We start from the raw sequence: 18,358 nt of genomic DNA, 5'->3' as shown, positions 1-18,358 counted from the left end.
CTGGCCCCACCCCGTTTTTCCCATCAGACCCAGGAACCTGGGCCTCGCCCTGCCTCCGGAGCCTTCCCCAGTAATAAAGCAAGCACAACTCTTCCTTTTACCTTTATATTGAGGTAAAAAATAAAATAAAGAACATTATGGGTGTGGGGGTGTGGGGGGGAGGGACAAGGCTTCCCTCTCTAATGGACAGCAGGGGCTGATGGGAACCAGAAGCTCCAGGGAATTAAAAAAAAATAAAATATGTATTTATACATTTATATATATCATGTTAGGCGTGTGAGTCCCAGAGAAGCAGGAAGCGGCGGCAGGAAGCAACTAAGCACACAGAAACATGCGTGTGTGTCTCACACACTCCAGCAGCGCGATCCTCTGACTATGGCGGCAGCCATCCCCACCTATCCAACCCACCCACAAATTAAAAAAAAGGAACTCTTCCCCTTTAAGGAGAGGACCACCCAGTCATTTCTGCGCTTGTGACAGGAAGACGAAAAACCCCAGGCTCACCCTCCCCCCCCCTCCCCAAGGCTACCCACCGCCGTGGCCATGTTCTCCTCCCAGCAAAGGCGGCACGCGCTCTCCTTCATACTGAGGCTGGAGCCCCACGTCCCTGCCCCTCGCAAATACTGCAGACAGCCCGGTACCCAGAGGGTAGTTAGGATGGAGGACAGCCACCGTCCTTGGGTCCCTTTAAGGCAGCCCGTGGGCCGGGGGTTTTGGTAAGCCTGGCAAACATTCTGGTGAGACTGGGTGCCAGGGGGGGCCTAAGGACCCAGGGTCTGTGATGTAAGCCGCCTCCTGCCCATCCTACATCATAAAGAGCTAATATGCTAATTAGACTGGACGGCAGGACGACCTTCTGGACGACCTTCCGGAACCACCAGTGGGCGGGGCCCCGGGGCCCCGAGGCAGCCAGGGCTGCGAGGGCCGAGCCCCTTTGCACGAATTTCATGCATCGGGCCTCTAGTTGGAAATAACGGACCTCCAGGGATTTTTTATTTTTACTTAAAGGGGAGGCTTTACTATATACCCTCTTCCACTGCGAGAAAAGGGTCCCCGTCCCTAGCTACCCTCCCACCCCCAAAACACACACACACACACACATACACACCTACTAAGGCACAGCCAGCGTGGGCACATGCTTTGGCAATGAAGCCCCTCAGGGGGCCCGGGGTCTGACCAGCTTCTATGTGGGGTGTGGAGCTCAGCACCTTTGGAGTTGGGGGTGGCAGTGACGGGGGGGGGGGGGGGGGCGGGGGGGGGTGACCAAGAAGTCCCAGGGCTCCCGAGGAAAGCAGAAGAAGGGAAGTGAGAAGAAGTGGTACAGAAAACAAGGCAGGCAAGAAAGCCAATAGGGCGGGTCGCCAGGAAGGAACAGACCAGGGAGGAAAGGAGAGAGTGAGCGAGGAGAGAGAGGCAACCCAGGGTGTGGGCAGCCAAAGACGCAGGAAGGGAAGGGGGCAGAGGGCACGGGACGGGGGAGAGCAGGTGACAGGAGTGGGAGAGGAGACGCAGGGGGAGGACATCGGAGGAGACCAGAACCCGGGAGGGACACCCTGGGAGGGAGAGGAGGGAGTCGGGAGCTCCCGGACAGCACGCCTCAGACCCTGACAAAGACCAGGCGGGCAGAGTGCACCAGGTCGGCCACGTAGGCCAGCAGGTTGATGGCCGTGAGGATGGCCACGGCCAGACGGCGGTCCCCAGCGGCACACGTAGTGGGCGTGGCTGCTCCCGCAGCCGGAATCCCTCCTGCGCTCGGGGTCGCCGCCATACTTCTCATCGAACTGGTAGAGAGGCCAGAGGACCATGGCCGAGGCGTAGAAGAGGACGGAGAGCAGGGCCAGGCCGGACAGGAAGGTGGGGAAGGGGACGGGCAGCGCGTTGGTGCAGTCGAACAGGTTCAGGAGGATGGCCACGGCGGCCAGGATGAAGCAGATGGCGTAGACCGCCACGCACCACTCCAGCGCCGGCTTGTTCTTGTACATGTAGGGGTCGCTGATGAAGGCGAAGATGATGCAGGCCACGAAGGTCTCCACCACCTTGAGCAGGCCCGGCACGGTGGCCATGTAGCCCGTGATCTCGCCGGGCCGGGCCCGGGTCCAGGCCACCTCGGTGGCGTAAGCCACGCACGCGATGCAGGAGAAGGCGGGTGGCGGCGATGGCGTGGTCCCTGGAGCGGCCTTGACCCATGAACTGGACGTAGGTGGTGGGGTAGATGATGGAGGCCGAGAGGCAGAAGAGGGCGGCGTAGCAGGCGTAGGTGATGGGGAAGTTGCGCCAGGACAGCGGGAAGCGAGCCTGGAGCCCGGCCAGCTCCACCACGATGATGATGAAGGTCATGGCGAAGCAGAAGCACCAGGTGAACATGCACCAGTTCCCCGAGAACCCTACCCACGCGTCCACGCTGGCGACCAGCGAGAAGGCCACGCAGGTGGAGAGCAGCTGGAGCAGGCGGAGCAGGCCCAGGGGCTGGGTCAGCGCCCGAGGGGACCCCAGGATGGTCGGGGAGGCCGAGGACGTGGTCGTGATGGTCGTGCGGGTCACCGTCACCGGCATGGCTGTGAGGAGGAGAACGAAGGTGTGCTAAGAAGGTGCCGGCCAGGAGGATTCAGGCCCCCTAGCCTTGGCCTGCCCCAGGGGGACAGAGGAACCCGGACTGTAGCTGGGGGGTATCCCCAATGCAGGCCTTTCAGTTTTCAACCGGGGACAGTCCCAGGACCCACGAGGATGAGTTGGTCAACCTGGTGGCAGCCTCCTCCTGAGCTCTGGCCTCAGGTGTCCCACCTCTCGCGTCAGAGCCCAGGAGTCTAGGCCCCTATTTCTCTCCTTGACAAGACATGCCTTGCCTCTCCCTGTGGCCCACCTCCTGTGAAAGCACAGAGCTCTAGGGGGTGGAGGGAAGGTAGGAGAAGGTAAAGGGTGGATAGATGGTGATGGAAGGAAACGTGGGGGGGGGGGGAGGAGTGAACACACACACAACACAATCCTACCTAATAAAAGAGTAATATGCAAATTAACCACCACACTCCCCTACACCCACCAGCCATGCCCACCAGCCAATCAGTGTGAGTATGCAAATTAACCCCAACCAAGATGGCTGCCGCCACAGAGAGCAGGAGGGAGGCTTGGGTTTCCCCAGCAATAGAGGAAGCCAAGCTTTCCACACACCCTGGCGGGCCCAGGCCTCCACTCAAGAATACAAAGTTTCGCCGAAACCAGTTTGGCTCAGTGGATAGAGCGTCGGCCTGCAGACTGAAAGGTCCCAGGTTCGATTCCGGTCAAGGGCATGTACCTTGGTTGCGGGCACATCCCCAGTAGGGGTTGTGCAAGAGGCAGCTGATCGATGTTTCTCTATCATCGATGTTTCTAACTCTCTATCCCTCTCTCTTCCTCTCTGTGAAAAATCAATAAAATATATTTAAAAAAAAAAAAAAAAAAAAGAATACAAAGTTTCAATTATAGAAGATAAATCCCAAGAAAAATGGCGGCAGCCACGGAGCTGGAGAGAGCAGGCTAGGGTTGCCCCCGGCGACCAAGGAAGCCAAGCTTTCAACCTGCCCTGGCCGGCCTAGGCCTCCACTCCAGGCTACAAAGTTTCAATTATAGAAGGTGAATAAACTCCAACAGAAATGGCTGCCACCATGGAGCGAGCAGGAGGCTTGGCTTCGCTCCAGGCTACAAAGTTTCAATTGTAAAGATAAATATATCCCAGATACCAGGGCCTCCACTTGGGTCGCCGGGGGGCATGGCCGGCCTGCAAACCACCACAGGCCCCTCGCACAGGCTGCCCCATGCCCCAAGGAAACCCCCACCCTGATCCGGGACAACCCTCAGGGCAAACCAGCCGGCCCCCACCCATGCACCAGGCCTCTATCCTTTCTAATAAAAGAGTAATATGCAGATTGACCATCACTCCAACATATAAGATCAAGATAGCTGCCCCCATGTGGTCAAAGATCCTGCCCCCATGTGGACACAAGATGGCCACCACAAGATGGCCAGCAGGAGAGGGCATTTGGGAGGGACCAGGCCTGCAAGGGAGGGCAGTTGGGGGCAATTAAGCCTGTAGGGGAGGGCAGTTAGGGGTGACCAGGTCAGCAGAGGAGGGAAGTTGGGGGCAAACAGGCTGGCAGGGGAGCAGTTAGACATCAATCATGCTGGCAGGGCAGTGATTAGGGGGTGATCAGGCTGGCAGGCAGAAGTGGTTAGGGGCAATCAGGAAGGCAGGCAGGTGAGCAGTTGGGAGCCAGCAGTCCTGGATTGTGAGAGGGATCCCAGATTGGAGAGGGTGCAGGCTGGGCTGAGGGACACGCCTCTCCCCCATGCACGAATTTCGTGCACCGGGCCTCTAGTCCTATATAATAAGAGGCTAATATGCAAATTGACTGAATGGCCGTACGACAGGTCGCTAAGATGTGCACTGACCACCAGGAGCCAGACGCTCAGCCAGAAGACAGGCTCACCGAGGGCGAGCGGAGTGGCGGTGGCGGGAGCCTCTCTCGCCTCTGCGGCAGCGCTAAGGATGTCCAACTGATCAGCTGCCTCTTGCATGTGGGGAGCGGGTCTAAGCTGTCAGTCAGACATCCCCCGAGGGCTCCCGGAACGCGAGAGGGCACAGGCCGGGCTGAGGGGACACCCCCCCCCCCAAGTGCACAAATTTCGTGCAAAAGGCCTCTAATCTATATATATAAAAGCCTAAGTGACCATTACAACCAGTCGACTGAAAGACCGGTCGGCTGGTCACTATGATACACACTGAGCATCAGGGGGCAGACGCTCAACACCACAGTCCCTCCCCTCAGCCAGCAGGCCTCAATCAGCCCCTATCTCCCCGATCGCCGGCTAGGCTGAGGGACCCCCCCCCCCACCTGTGCATGAATTCGTGCACTGGGCCTCTACTGTACAGACAATGTATTATTGTACTCCTGAAACCTATAGTTTTATCAACCAAGGTCACCCAATAAATTTAATTAATTAATTAATTTGAAAATCCACAGAGCTTTGTTTTCTTTTTTTCTAATTTACTGATTTGAGAGAGAGAAAAGAAGGGAGAGAGAAACCAATTTGTTGTTCCGCTTACTTATGCATTCATTGGTTCAGTCTTGTATGTGTCCTGACTGGGGATCAAACCAGCAACCTTGGTGTATCGGGGGCGGTCTAACCAGCCACAGCGCTTTCTTCTGCGTTACCAACCACAGAGGTTTCTGTGTGGCTCAGTGGTTGAGCGTTGACCCGTGACCTAAGAGGTCATGGTTTGATTTCCGGTCAGGACACATGACTGGATTGCAGGCTGGATCCCCCATAGGGGGCATGTAGGAGGCAGCGGTGGATAAATTTTTCTCTCATTATTGATGTTTCTATCTCTCCCTCTCTCTTCTTCTCTCTGAAGTCAATTTAAAAAATAAAAAATATCTTTTAAAAAAAAAAAGTATGCTCTTTCTCTCTGTGGAGTACTGTGCTGTCCATATTAAAAAAGAAGAAACCCAGGCTGGTGTGGCTCAGTGGATAGAGCGTCAGCCTGCGGACTGAAGGGCCCCCGGATTCGATTCCGGTCAAGGGCACATGCCCAGGTTGTGGGCTCGATCCCAGGGGGGGGCGTGCAGGAGGCATCCAATCAATGATTCTCTCTCATCATTGATGTTTCTAGTTCTCTCTCCCTCTCCCTTCCTCTCTAAAACCAATAAAAATATTTTTTTTAAAAAAAGAAAGACTGGGCTCTAAAGCAACCCCTCCCGTGCCTCCCCACCACCTCTGTCAGAACAAGAGGCTGTGTCCTTATGACCTCTTAAGAGTCCATCTCTCTCTCAACTTCCCCTCTTTGGGGTGCCCAGAGTTCTGCACCCCAGCCTCTGTGCCCAACTTCCTCTTCACTTAAGGGGACCTAGATATTTCTGGCCTCCAAAAGTTCGGGAGTCCGACCTCCCCAGTTCTGCATCCTCAGGGACCCACATCTAATCACATCTCGCCTCTGGGTAGCACCCCCCCCCCGCCCCCTCCTTCCCCACCCCCACCTCAGAGACCAGGAGTCTCAGGAGAGCTTCGACCCAAAGGAAGTGTAGCTTCCTCTTGCCTGTCCCCCTCCCCCACATGGAACCCAACTCCCTCAGAACCCCAGCCAGCTAGTTCCCCTCCTTCATGGAAATTCAGCTCCCAGCCTGGCCCAGCCAGCCCGTGTGGCTCAGTGGTTAAGGGTGGTCCATGAACCAAGAGGTCAATGGTTCGATTCCCAGTCCCGACACATAGCCGGACTTTGGGCTTGATCCCCAGTAGGGGGCGCACAGGAAGCAGCTGATAGATCTTTCTTTTTCTTTTTTTTTTAAATATATTTTTTATTGATTTTTTACAGAAAGGAAGGGAGAGGGATAGAGAGCCAGAAACATCGATGAAAAAGAAACATGGACTAGCTGCCTCCTGCACACCCCCTACTGGGGATGTGCCCGCAACCAGGGTACATGCCCTTGACCGGAATCGAACCTGGGACCCTTCAGTCCGCAGGCCAACGCTCTATCCACTGAGTCAAACCGGTTAGGGCTGACAGATGTTTCTATCTATCCCTCTCCCTTCCTCTCTCTCTCTCATAAAACTGTTTTGTTTTGTTTTTTAAAGCAATTCATCTCCCAGATTCTAAACTGTCCAGTGGCCCGTTTAGATTCCACTGAAATCTTCCACATAAATCTCCGCGTTATGTAGCTTCAGACCTCGGGGTTCTGAGCCCCCAGCAGCCAGCACGCCAGCCAGCCAGCCACCTGCGCTGGGTCACGGGCTTCCTGCCCGCCCTCCAGGTCCTCCCTCGGGGCACAAAGGCTCCAGTCTCAGCCGCCACTCCTAGAGGCTTAGAAGGCCTCTCAGCCTCAGGGAAATAAACTTCCCCTCCCCGCATCAGAGCCAGCGTAGCAGGCTCTCCCCACCTCGGCACCCCGTCCCTGCACAGCAGCTCCCCGACCCCCACCCCACCCCCTGGACACAGGAGCCCAGTCCACACACACTCCTTCCTCATACACAGGTGTGGGGCGCCACTCCTTGGAGAGCAAGCTCCCAGGTACTAGAAGTCAGAGACACCCCGCCTCCAGCCCCTCCTCTTTCAGATCCGGGAGTCCAGGCCCCAGCCCCTCCTCCTCCTCCCTCAGACCCAGGAACCCAGGCCCCCAGCCCCTCCTCCTCCCTCAGACCCAGGAGTCCAGGCCCCCAGATCCTCCTCCTCCCTCAGACCCAGGAGCCCAGGCCCCCAGATCCTCCTCCCTCAGGCACAGGAGCCCAGGCCCCCAGATCCTCCTCCCTCAGACCCAGGAGCCCAGGCCCCCAGCCCCTCCTCCCTCAGACCCAGGAGTCCAGGCCCCCAGCCCCTCCTCCTCCCTCAGACCCAGGAGCCCAGGCCCCCAGATCCTCCTCCCTCAGACCCAGGAGTCCAGGCCCCCAGCCCTCCTCCTTCTGACCCAGAAATCCAGACCCCCAGCCCCTCCTCCCTCAGACCCAGGAGTCCAGGCCCCCAGCCCCTCCTCCCTCAGACCCAGGAGTCCAGACCCCCAGCCCCTCCTCCCTCAGACCCAGGAGTCCAGGCCCCCAGCCCCTCCTCCCTCTGACCCAGAAATCCAGACCCCCAGCCCCTCCTCCTTCAGACCCAGGAGTCCAGGCCCCAGCCCCTCCTCCCTCAGACCCAGGAGCCCAGGCCCCCAGCCTCCTCCCTCAGACCCAGGAGCCCAGGCCCCCAGCCCCTCCTCCCTCAGACCCAGGAGTCCAGGCCCCCAGCCCCTCCTCCCTCAGACCCAGGAGTCCAGGCCCCCAGCCCTCCTCCCTCAAACCCAGGAGTCCAGGCCCCCAACCTCCTCCCTCAGACCCAGGAGTCCAGGCCCCCAGCCCTCCTCCCTCAGACCCAGGAGTCCAGGCCCCCAGCCTCCTCCCTCAGACCCAGGAGTCCAGGCCCCCAGCCCTCCTCCCTCAGACCCAGGAGCCCAGGCCCCAGCCCTCCTCCCTCTGACCTGGGAGTCCAGGCCCCCAGCCCCCTTACCCGCGGTCTTAGCTGAGGATCCCGACGGAGAAAGATCTGGCTGCCGAGGTGGCTGAAGTCAGACACCTGGAAAAGGTTAGTCAGAGCATGAGCGGGAGAGAGAGGACGTCGGCTGCCGCTCAGCCCAGCTCCGCCCTCGGAGACCCAGGCGACAGCCCGGCCCGGGCGAGAAGGCTCCCCCCTCACCACCCGCCAGCTCGGGCCACACCTCCCGGCCGAGACAGCCCCACCTCCCTCCCTCCCTCCCCCTCCCCCCACCCCCGGTCCCCAACCGCGGGGCTGGAAACCCAGGCCACTGGGCGAAAGTGCGCGCTCCGCGGGGCGTGGGCCTGTGCGCTCACCGCCCCGCCCCGTCGGGGGAGGGCCCTGGGCGGAGGCTGCGGGGCGGCCCGCCGGTCTGAGCCGCGTCTCCGGCCTTATAAGGACTCAAGTCAGCCCGGCCACCAGGAATGCGGCTGGGACCCCCGCCCCGCGCCGGCCTCCGGGGTGACCCGCCCCGCTGGTCGGTCTGGGGAGGGGGGCGGGGGGAGGAAGGGGGACCTGGGGCGGAGAACCTGGACTCCAGGTCCCAGTTGGAAGGTCCTGGGACCCACATTTCTGGGACGTTCACCAGGGGAGTTCGGGGTCCCTCTGAGGATGGGCGGGGCGCCTGGCCCCCCAGGAGGGCCTCTGAGAGAGGGGTGGCCGGGAACCCGGGCCGGGGGCTTGCCTGGCGGAGACCCCCGCCTCCAGGCCTGGAGCTGCGCGCCCCGCTTTGGAGCGGAGAGCAGAGATAAGCAGTCACACCTCCGACCTCCGACCTCCTCCGGGAAGGAAGGTGTCCCCGGGCCCCCTGGGAGGTGCCGCCCCCCGCCCCTCCCTCCGGGGCCCGTTAGGAGGAAGTCGGGGCCGCCCCGGAGGAAGGGGACGGGCCTCCGCGCCCCAGATGTCGCGTGGAGAGCGGCCGCCGCCAGGGTCGCCGAGCCGGGGCTCGGGAAGGCGTGGACGGACGCGGGAGGGAGAGGAATGCCCCTCGGACTCCCCCGCCGCACCCCGCCCTCTCCCGCCGCCGGGCCGAGCGCCACCCCCGTCACTGCAGACGGAGGAGGGCGCCCGAACCCCAGCATGTGCTCTCCACGCCCAGGGCGCCGGCCACAGCCTGGCTCTCCCTCGGCCTCCGGGCGCGCGCTGGGAGCACCCGTCTGGACCTCAGCCCGGCCTCTCCAGTCCCAGGTTCCGATTCTGTGCCCCGGACGGGGAGGTCCAACCTCCTCACCCCCAGCCAACGCTTTCCCAAACGCAGGACTCCCGCTCCGAGCTCCTCCCCGTACCGGGTTCCAGCCCCGTCAAACCAGATCCCAGGAGTCCAGCTCCCCAGCCCTCCTCCCTCAGACCCAGGAGCCCAGGCCTCCAGCCTCCTCCCTCAGACCCAGGAGCCCAGGCCCCCAGCCCCTCCTCCCTCAGACCCAGGAGCCCAGGCCCCCAGGCCCTCCTCCTTCAGACCCAGGAGTCCAGGCCCCCAGCCCCTCCTCCCTCAGACCCAGGAGTCCAGGCCCCCAGCCTCCTCCCTCAGACCCAGGAGTCCAGGCCCCCAGCCCCTCCTCCCTCAGACCCAGGAGTCCAGGCCCCCAGCCCCTCCTCCCTCAGACCCAGGAGTCCAGGCCCCCAGGCCCTCCTCCCTCAGACCCAGGAGCCCAGGCCCCCAGGCCCTCCTCCTTCAGACCCAGGAGTCCAGGCCCCCAGCCTCCTCCCTCAGACCCAGGAGTCCAGGCCCCCAGCCCCTCCTCCCTCAGACCCAGGAGTCCAGGCCCCCAGGCCCTCCTCCCTCAGACCCAGGAGCCCAGGCCCCCAGGCCCTCCTCCTTCAGACCCAGGAGTCCAGGCCCCCAGCCTCCTCCCTCAGACCCAGGAGTCCAGGCCCCCAGCCTCCTCCCTCAGACCCAGGAGTCCAGGCCCCCAGGCCCTCCTCCCTCAGACCCAGGAGCCCAGGCCCCCAGCCTCCTCCCTCAGACCCAGGAGTCCAGGCCCCCAGGCCCTCCTCCCTCAGACCCAGGAGCCCAGGCCCCCAGGCCCTCCTCCTTCAGACCCAGGAGTCCAGGCCCCCAGCCTCCTCCCTCAGACCCAGGAGTCCAGGCCCCCAGGCCCTCCTCCCTCAGACCCAGGAGCCCAGGCCCCCAGGCCCTCCTCCTTCAGACCCAGGAGTCCAGGTCCCCAGCCTCCTCCTTCAGACCCAGGAGTCCAGGGCCCCAGCCTCCTCCCTCAGACCCAGGAGTCCAGGCCCCCAGCCTCCTCCTTCAGACCCAGGAGCCCAGGCCCCAGCCTCCTCCCTCAGACCCAGGAGTCCAGGCCCCCAGCCTCCTCCCTCAGACCCAGGAGTCCAGACCCCAGCTTCCTCCTTCAGACCCAGGAGTCCAGGCCCCAGCCTCCTCCCTCAGACCCAGGAGTCCAGGCCCCCAGCCCCTCCTCCCTCAGACCCAGGAGTCCAAGCCCCATCCTCCTCCCTCAGACCCAGGAGTCCAGCTCCCCAGCCCTCTCCTCTCCAGAACCCGAGTCTGGCTCAGCCCCGGCCTTTCTAGGGACTCAGACACCCTGAGTCCCAGCCCATGTCTCCTTCGCACCCAAGAATCCTGGACCGCAGCCTCACCTCACAGGTTTGCGGCGGCGGCGGAGTGGAAGCCCAGGCGACAGCTGCAGCCTAGAAGGGGCTGCGGACTGGGTGGGGATGGCGGGTGGGTGGGGAGCCGGCGCGGGCGGAGCCGGGGGAGGGCGGGGTCGGCGCGGAACGGGACTCCCCTAAGCCAGGGCTACCCCAGCCCCGCCCCGGGGCGGGGCCAACGCAAGGCCCCGCCCCCGGGGGAATAATTGAACCTCTGCTCACCCTCTCCGCCGGGGGAGGGGGGTGGGGGGGAGGGATGGAGGGCTGAGGTCACTGTCGCCATGGTGACAAAACAGGAAGACACAACAGCTGGCGGAGTGGGGGCTCCCGGGGGCTGCCCGCCCCGATCCGGCCGCTGCGCAGTCTCCAGGGGGAGGCCCGGGAAGGCCGTTGCCGTGGCAACCCGCCTGTTTAGGATTTGTTTAGCGCCGAGACCCTCAGCCCGGGTCCCCACCCGAGTCTCACCTCATCCCCTCTCCCTCCGCCCCCCTGCCCACCCCCTCCCCGCCCCGCCCGCGCCAGCCCCGCCGCCCGGGAGGGATGAGATCTGGGGCATCTGGGGCGCACGCCGCGGGGATGGATGGCCACGGGGCCTCCGCGTCATGGGATCTGTGGGCTGGGGTCTCCGTCTCCTGGGGCCTCGGAGAAGGAAAGGGGTGCCGATCCCTAGGCTTCAGGAAGCTTCTGGGCTGAGGTCCCCAACGCCGGGGTCCCCAAAAGGACAGGGATGGGATGTCTATACTTAAGGATCCGAGGGTCCCCTAATGGGTGATGTACGCTGGGGCTCGCGGTGCAAGGACCGGGGGGAGGGCTGGACCCCTGGGTCCCAGGGGGCACCGCCGGTGGAGTGGGGGAGGGGTGCTGGCAGCCAAATCCCCGGGACCTAGGGCGCAGGGAGTGGGGGGCACCGCCTCCTCGCCTCCCGGGCTCCACGAGACGCCCGGGCTGGGGACCCCGCTTCCTGGCTCGGAAGAGCAGCCGGAGCTCAGGCGCCTGGCTCTCCCGGGCAGATGCGGCTCTGAGTGCTCCCGGGTCGGGAAGGCAGAGCTATTTTGGGGCCGCATTCCAGCCTCCGGGAGCGGGGGGGCCGCGAGCGGACAGCGCACCGGGCTGGGGGCGCCGGAGGCCGGGTCCCTGCAGGAGGGGAGGGGCCCAGGGGACCGGCCGCGGGAGCCGGGGCGGGCGGGGCTGCGGGGCCTGGTCCGGGGGGGACAGGGGGCGGCTCTGCGGCTCTGACCCGGGTTGGCCGAGCCGAGCAGCCCGGGGAGCTGCAGGTCTGGCGGCCGGGCCCGGGGTCGGCGGGGCGGGGCGGGGACCGGGCCGCCGGGGTCGCTCCCTGCGGGCCGCGCACTCACCGCGCTCTGCAGTCCCCGGCGCCGCCTGGCTCCCGGGGCCGCGGGGCGGGGCCTCGTGGCGGCTGCGGATGCTCCGCGGCGCTGGGCGGACAGGCGCTGGGCGCCTTCCAGGCCGGGGGCGGCGGAGGCTTAGAGGCCGAGCCCCGCAGAGACGGCGGCGGGAGGGGTCGGTGGGGTCCGGGAGCTCTGTCCACCCGGCTGCGTGCCCTGCGGCGATGGGTGGGGCGGGGGGGGCGCTAGACGCTGCAAGCTCTGCAGAGATGGGGGGTAGGAGAGGGAGGAGTGGGATTGGAGCCTGTATGCCCAGCTTATTTAAAAATATATTTTTATTGATTTCAGAGAGAGAGAGAGAGAGAGAGAGAGGTCAATGATGAGAGAGAATCATGGATCGGCTGCCTCCTGCCTGCCCCACACTGGGGATCGAACCCACAACCCGGGCATGTGCCCTGGCCCGGAATTGAACCGTGACCTCCTGGTTCACAGGTGGATGTTCAACCACCAAGCCACACCGGCCTGGCTATATGCCTAGTTTTGTGCCCCTGCAAAGGGGTAGGCACAGCCCTAGCCGGTTTGGCTCAGTGGATAGATAGAGCGTGGGCCTGTGGACTGAAGGGTCCCAAGTTCGATTCCGGTCAAGGGCATATACCTTGGTTGCGGGTACATCCACAGTAGGGGGTGTGCAGGAGGCAGCTGATGGATGTTTCTCTCTCATTGATGTTTCTAACTCTCTCTCCCTCTCCCTTCCTCTCTGTAAAAATCAATAAAATATAGTAAAAAAAAAAGGGGGGGGCGTAGGCACAGACCCTCTCTGTCATCCTGCGCCCTGCCTACCATCAGGACACACAGGAGTCAGGGCGTGGGGTCAGTTCGAGGTTCTCCAGGCACATCCCCAAGTCCTAGTCACACCCCTCCTTGGCCCCCAGGCTAGCAGCATCTGCCCCGCCCCTCCTTCCTGCCCCTCTTTGCCTCACCCCACGGTGGCATTCCTGAGATACCCCAAAAAGTGCAGGGGCCATCCCACTGGCACACCTCACTAGCCTGTGTGTTCACCGTTAGGCATGAACCCACAACCGCAGGGTTCAGGGCGGCAGGAGCCAACAGGAAGCAAACATTGACAGAGTGAGTCATGGGGTGTGACCTTGGAGAAGTGAAACCTCGGGGTGCCGGCTCGGTAATGTGGCAGCGCGCCTGGGCCCTGGGCCCTGGCCCCCAGCGTCCGTCTGTCTGTCTGTCTGTCTGTCTGTCCGTCCCCCAGGGGACAACACCCAGCCCCGGCGCTGTGGTCTGCAGCCTGGCACGGCACCCCAGCCTCACACAGGCCCAGCCTCTGTTCCCTGAGGCTGGCTGCTTGGGGTGATGGGGTACAACCACCCGCCCACTGACTTCCTCATACGCCGGAGTTCCCTGCTCAGGACCAATACTGGGCGGATTAGCATGAGGTGAATGGGGCCTTTGAGGGCAGGCCCAGATGCTGCTGTTGGCAGGAGGGTGCAAGGCTAGGGAAGCAAAAGAGGTCCAATTATTCCAGGGAGGAAAAGCTCACTGCCCGCCCCCCCGCCCCGAGATGGAGGGGGCCCATGTAATCGCCGGTGACCAGGTATTTGGCGGGTTTCCCTCAGAAACCATCCGTGTGGGGGGGAGGGGGACCCGTGGGGGGACTCAGCACTGCTTGCTGCTGAGGTGAGCCGGCTTCATCAGGGACCAAGCTTGGGTCCATAACTGTCCATGCCCTGGCTGGTTGGGCTCAGTGGATAGAGCGCGGGCCTGTGGACCAAAGGGTCCCGGGTTCGATTCCCGCCAAGGACTCATACCCCCGGTGCAGGCCTCTCCCCGGCCCAGGCCCTGGTCCCGGCCTGTGCAGGAGGCAGCCGGTCCATGTGTTTCTCTCACATCATGTTTCTCCCTGTCTTTCCCTCTCTTGAACACTCGCCCTAAAAACAATGGTGTGGACGAAAGGGGCCACATGCTGACCTGACAGCTCAGGGGAGGCCTGCATGGCGGTCTTGCAAACTCAGAGACCTAAAGTCACCACAAAGGATGGTCTGAAATTTAACTTTTTAAAAATATATATATTTTATTGATTTCTTACAGAGAGGAAGGGAGAGGGACAGAGAGTTAGAAACATCGATGAGAGAGAAACATCCATCAGCTGCCTCCTGCACCCCCCCCCCCCACACACACACACACACTGGGGATGTGCCTGCAACCAAGGTTCATGCCCTTGACTGGAATCGAGCCTGGGACCTTTCAGTCCGCAGGCCGATTCTCTATCTACTGAGCCACACCGGTTAGGGCTAAAATTTAACTTTAACTAAACACAGCGATGGTGGGTAGTTACCTCCTAGGCCGGTATCTTTACTGACAAGGTCAGCCTTTACCTTAACTGAGCCGATCTGCCTTTTTGCATCTGTAATAACACACCCCTGAAATGTCTGGGTAACTTGTAACTTTTTCTTTCTTTTTTTTTTTAAACATATTTTATTGATTTTTTACAGAGAGGAAGGGAGAGGGATAGAGAGTTAGAAACATCGATGAGAGAGAAACATTGATCAGCTGCCTCCTGCACACTCCCTACTGGGGATGTGCCCGCAACCAAGGTACATGCCCCTGACCGGAATCGAACCTGGGACCCTTCAGTCTGGGCGCCGATTCTCTATCTACTGAGCCAAGCCGGTCAGGGCATAACTTCCCCTTTTCTGGTCCTCCTTAGGGCACAACCTAATGTGCTGGGTGCCAGGACAGATGCCACAAATTCATTCATCGTTATGTTAATCGGTCCTGCACCCACCTAAGCATGTGTCCATCATTTTACTTCTTATCCAATCCCGGGGGTCCCCCCAATGCTTGGCTTCCTCCCGCCTCTCTAGTCTATCACCAATGGATTTCATGTAACCCACCTACGTCCCTTCCTTTGATTGCAGTGTATAAATACAGATGTAACCCGCCAATCTCGGAGCATTATCTCAGTTTGTTGAGGTTCTGCTTCCCGGCATGTGCTGAGAGTTTGGCTCAAATAAACTCACAGAACTTCTTTACAGGTTTCAATGGTTTTTTACATTAACAACGGGAAAATATCCTCGGGTGAGGATTAACAAATAATAATGAAATAACTGTTCCTACGCCCGTTCAGCTAGCACTGGGGGAAGATGCTGACCGTGAGCCACAGAGCTGTCACCTGACCTCCCCCATGGCTCAGCACTCTCCGTCCTAGAGGTTTTTTTTGGGGGGGGAGTCCCCCCTGGGATACAGATGAGCTGCCTCTCGCTCCTGACACCACGTGTGTGGGTTTGTCTCTTTGTTTCACACCAACACCCAGTTCTCCAACGCGGGATGCCAACCGAGTGTCCAGGGACTCGGTTCCGTTCTGAATCCGGGTTGGCTCACGACCTGGAGTCAGCGTCAGGCCCGGCAGGTGAAGTGCGGGCTCAGTGCCACCAGACCGCCCCCCCACCCACCCACACCCACCCCACCCCCGCTTCAGACGCCAATCACAGGTCCCAGGCCTCCCCTGCTTCTGACTGGGGGTTCCCGTGACCCCGCCCAGGTTTCGCAATTTGCTAGAATGATGGCTCCTAGTGAAGCATCCATCTTATATAAAAACTGCTGTTTGAGCCCTAACCGGTTTGGCTCAGTGGATAGAGCGTCGGCCTGTGGACTGAAGGGTCCCAGGTTTGATTCCTGTCCGGGGCATGTACCTTGGTTGCGGGCACATCCCCGGTGGGGGGTGTGCAGGAGGCAGCTGATTGATGTTTCTCTCTCATCGATGTTTCTAACTCTCTCTCCCTCTTCCTTTCTCTCTGTAAAAAAATTAATAAAATATATATATTTTTTAAAAACACTGCTGTTTGAAATGTTAACCCTGCTATTTGGCTTCTGTAAATGCTTGCTTGCTTAAATAATAAGGAAAATGAGACTACTCCCACTTCAGAGAGGCCATTAAACCTTCCCCAGACAAGATTATCAGTGCCAGCACCAGGCCAGGCCTTTGGTTAAGGTCTCAAGGCCCCAGCACATAGGGGCTCTTTAAGAACTTGCAAAAGGGGCCGGAAACACCCCATATTTGGGAGACAAAGAAGGTAAAACATATACATAGGGAAAATTCCTCCATGATGGGGTCCAGAATTTGAGAGACATTTTCCTCTGGACCCGCACGTAATAAATGTAACACCAGCTCTCTGGTATTGCTTGGTTCTTCTTCGGTTTTCTGTAACACTAGAACCCTGGAAGGCACCTTATCACACAGATCTCTCCATACTCCGGGCTCTTTGGGAAGTTTCACTCATTCATCAGCAAATACAGGGTGGGGCAGAAGTAGGTTGAGAGTCCTGGCCCCGTTGCTCAGTGGTTAGAGCGTCGGCTCACACACCGAAGGGTCGCAGGTTCGATTCCTGGTCAAGGGCACGTACCTGGGCTGCAGGTTCTACCCCCAGCCCCAGTTGGGGCATGTGCGGGAGGCAACCAATCCATGTGTCTTTCTCACGTAGATGTTTCTCTCTCTCTTTCCTCCTCCCTGCCTTCCACTCTCTCTAAAAGTATCCTCAGGTGAGGATCACCACCAACAACAACTAAAGTAGGTTTCCAGTTGTTTGTATGGAAAACAAAACTATAATTAATAGGTAATAATACAAGAATAAACTCTTGTGCACGCCTGTAAACCTACATTACAATTTTTTTAATTTTTTTTTTATTATTGATTTTAGAGAGGGAAGAAGTCAGAGGGAGAGTGACATGGATGGACTGCATGCCCCTACTGGGGATCGAGCCCACAACCCAGGAATCGAACCAGCAGCCTCTTGGTGCACAGGAGGACGCTCAACCCACTGAGCCACACCAGCCAGGGCTGCAAACCTACTTTTGCTGCCCTGCCCCCCCCCCCCCCCCCGCCCCGTATTTACCAGGGCCTCCTAAGTGAGAGCAAAGCAGGCTGAGAAATGAAGATTTTATCTCGCTTGTTAGTGGCAAAGGGTTCAAGATGCAGTAACTTCCTCTGGTTGCCGCCCAAACCTCCCAACGGGGGCGGGGTCCAACCCACAGCCTGGGTATGTGCCCTGGCAGGAAACCAAACCTGCAACCTTTTGGTGCACAGGACGATGCTCCAACCAACTGAGCCACCCGGCCAGGGCTGGCATGTGTGTGTTAATAAGACATACAGTGGCCTGGCCAGTGTGGCTCAGTGGTTGAGCATCGACCTGTGAACCAGGAGATCACGTTTGGATTCCCGGTCAAGGGCACATGCCCGGGGTGTGGGCTCGAGCCCCAGTAGGGGGCGTGCAGGAGGCAGCCGACCAATGATTCTCTCCCTTCCTCTCTGAAATCAATACAAAAATATTTTTTGAAAAATAAAAAATAAGACATGCAGTGTATGGTCCGCTCCCTTTTAGGTCTTTTCTGCATGATGTTATCAATGCATTACCGGAAGGGAATCAGTGGGGTTGAAAGATCAGTTTCCTGCACGGTAAGCTGTGAGCAGAGCTGGAGAATGAACGCAGCGCCGGGGCAGGTGGGACAGGACTGCCGTCCGCCTGTGTTCCTTGGCTTGGGCTGGCATAGCAAACCCTCACAATCTTGGGGCTCAAAATGACAAAAAATGTATTCTCTCTCAGTGCTGAAGGCCAGAAGTCTGACACCAAAGCGTCAGTGAGGCCCGGCCGGCGGGGCTCAGGGGTTGAGCTTCGACCTGTGAACCAGGAGGTCATGGCTCGATTCCCAGTCAGGGCACATGCCTGGGTTGGGGCGTGCAGGAGGCAGCCAATCAATGATTCTCTCTCATCATTGATGTTTCCTGCTCTCTCTCCCTCTCCCTTCCTCTCTGAAATTAGTAAAAAAAATATATTTAAGCCCAGCTGGCATGGCTCAGTGGTTGAGTGTCGACCTATGAACCAGGAGGTCACGGTTCAATTCCCGGTCAAGGCACAGGCCTGGGTTGCGGGCTTGATCTCCAGTGTGGGGCGTGCAGGAGGCAGCCGGTCCATGATTCTCTCTCATCATTGATGTTTCTATCTCTCCCTCCCTCTCCCTTCCTCTCTGAAATCAATAAAAATGTATTTTTATTTATTTATTTATTTTTAAATTTTACTTTATTGTTTAAAGTATTTCAAATAGTAGTACATATGTCTCCTTCCCCTCCCCCCATTGACCTCCCTTAGGCCTCCTCTACCCCACCCCACATGTCCTCACCCCACCCCCCAATAAAAATGTATTTTTAAAAAATATATATTGTATTGATTTGTTTACAGAGAGGAAGGGAGAGAGATAGAGAGTTAGAAACATCCATCAGCTGCCTCCTGCAAACCCCCCACTGGGGATGTGCCCGCAACCAAGGTACATGCCCCTGACCGGAATTGAACCTGGGACCCTTGAGTCTGCA

General features: G+C 59.7%; 1 protein-coding gene across 1 annotated transcript; it reads right to left on the bottom strand.

Annotated features, from left to right (window-relative positions):
• Nucleotides 1-1,448: 1,448 nt before the first annotated feature.
• Nucleotides 1,449-10,692, bottom strand: MYADM (myeloid associated differentiation marker). Its single transcript, XM_079800901.1, is given in 5 exon segments — nucleotides 1,449-1,696; nucleotides 1,698-2,144; nucleotides 2,146-2,555; nucleotides 8,003-8,068; nucleotides 10,625-10,692. Coding segments are annotated over 3 exon segments (954 nt in total). The 5' UTR covers nucleotides 2,554-2,555; nucleotides 8,003-8,068; nucleotides 10,625-10,692; the 3' UTR covers nucleotides 1,449-1,597.
• Nucleotides 10,693-18,358: the final 7,666 nt, after the last annotated feature.

The sequence above is a fragment of the Cnephaeus nilssonii genome (genome assembly GCF_951640355.1).
Source record: "Cnephaeus nilssonii genome assembly, contig: SCAFFOLD_159, whole genome shotgun sequence".
In the NCBI taxonomy this organism is placed as follows: Eukaryota; Metazoa; Chordata; class Mammalia; order Chiroptera; family Vespertilionidae; genus Cnephaeus; species Cnephaeus nilssonii.
The sequence above is the reverse complement of the archived record's forward strand: the minus strand, read 5'-3'. Positions and strand labels throughout refer to the sequence as shown.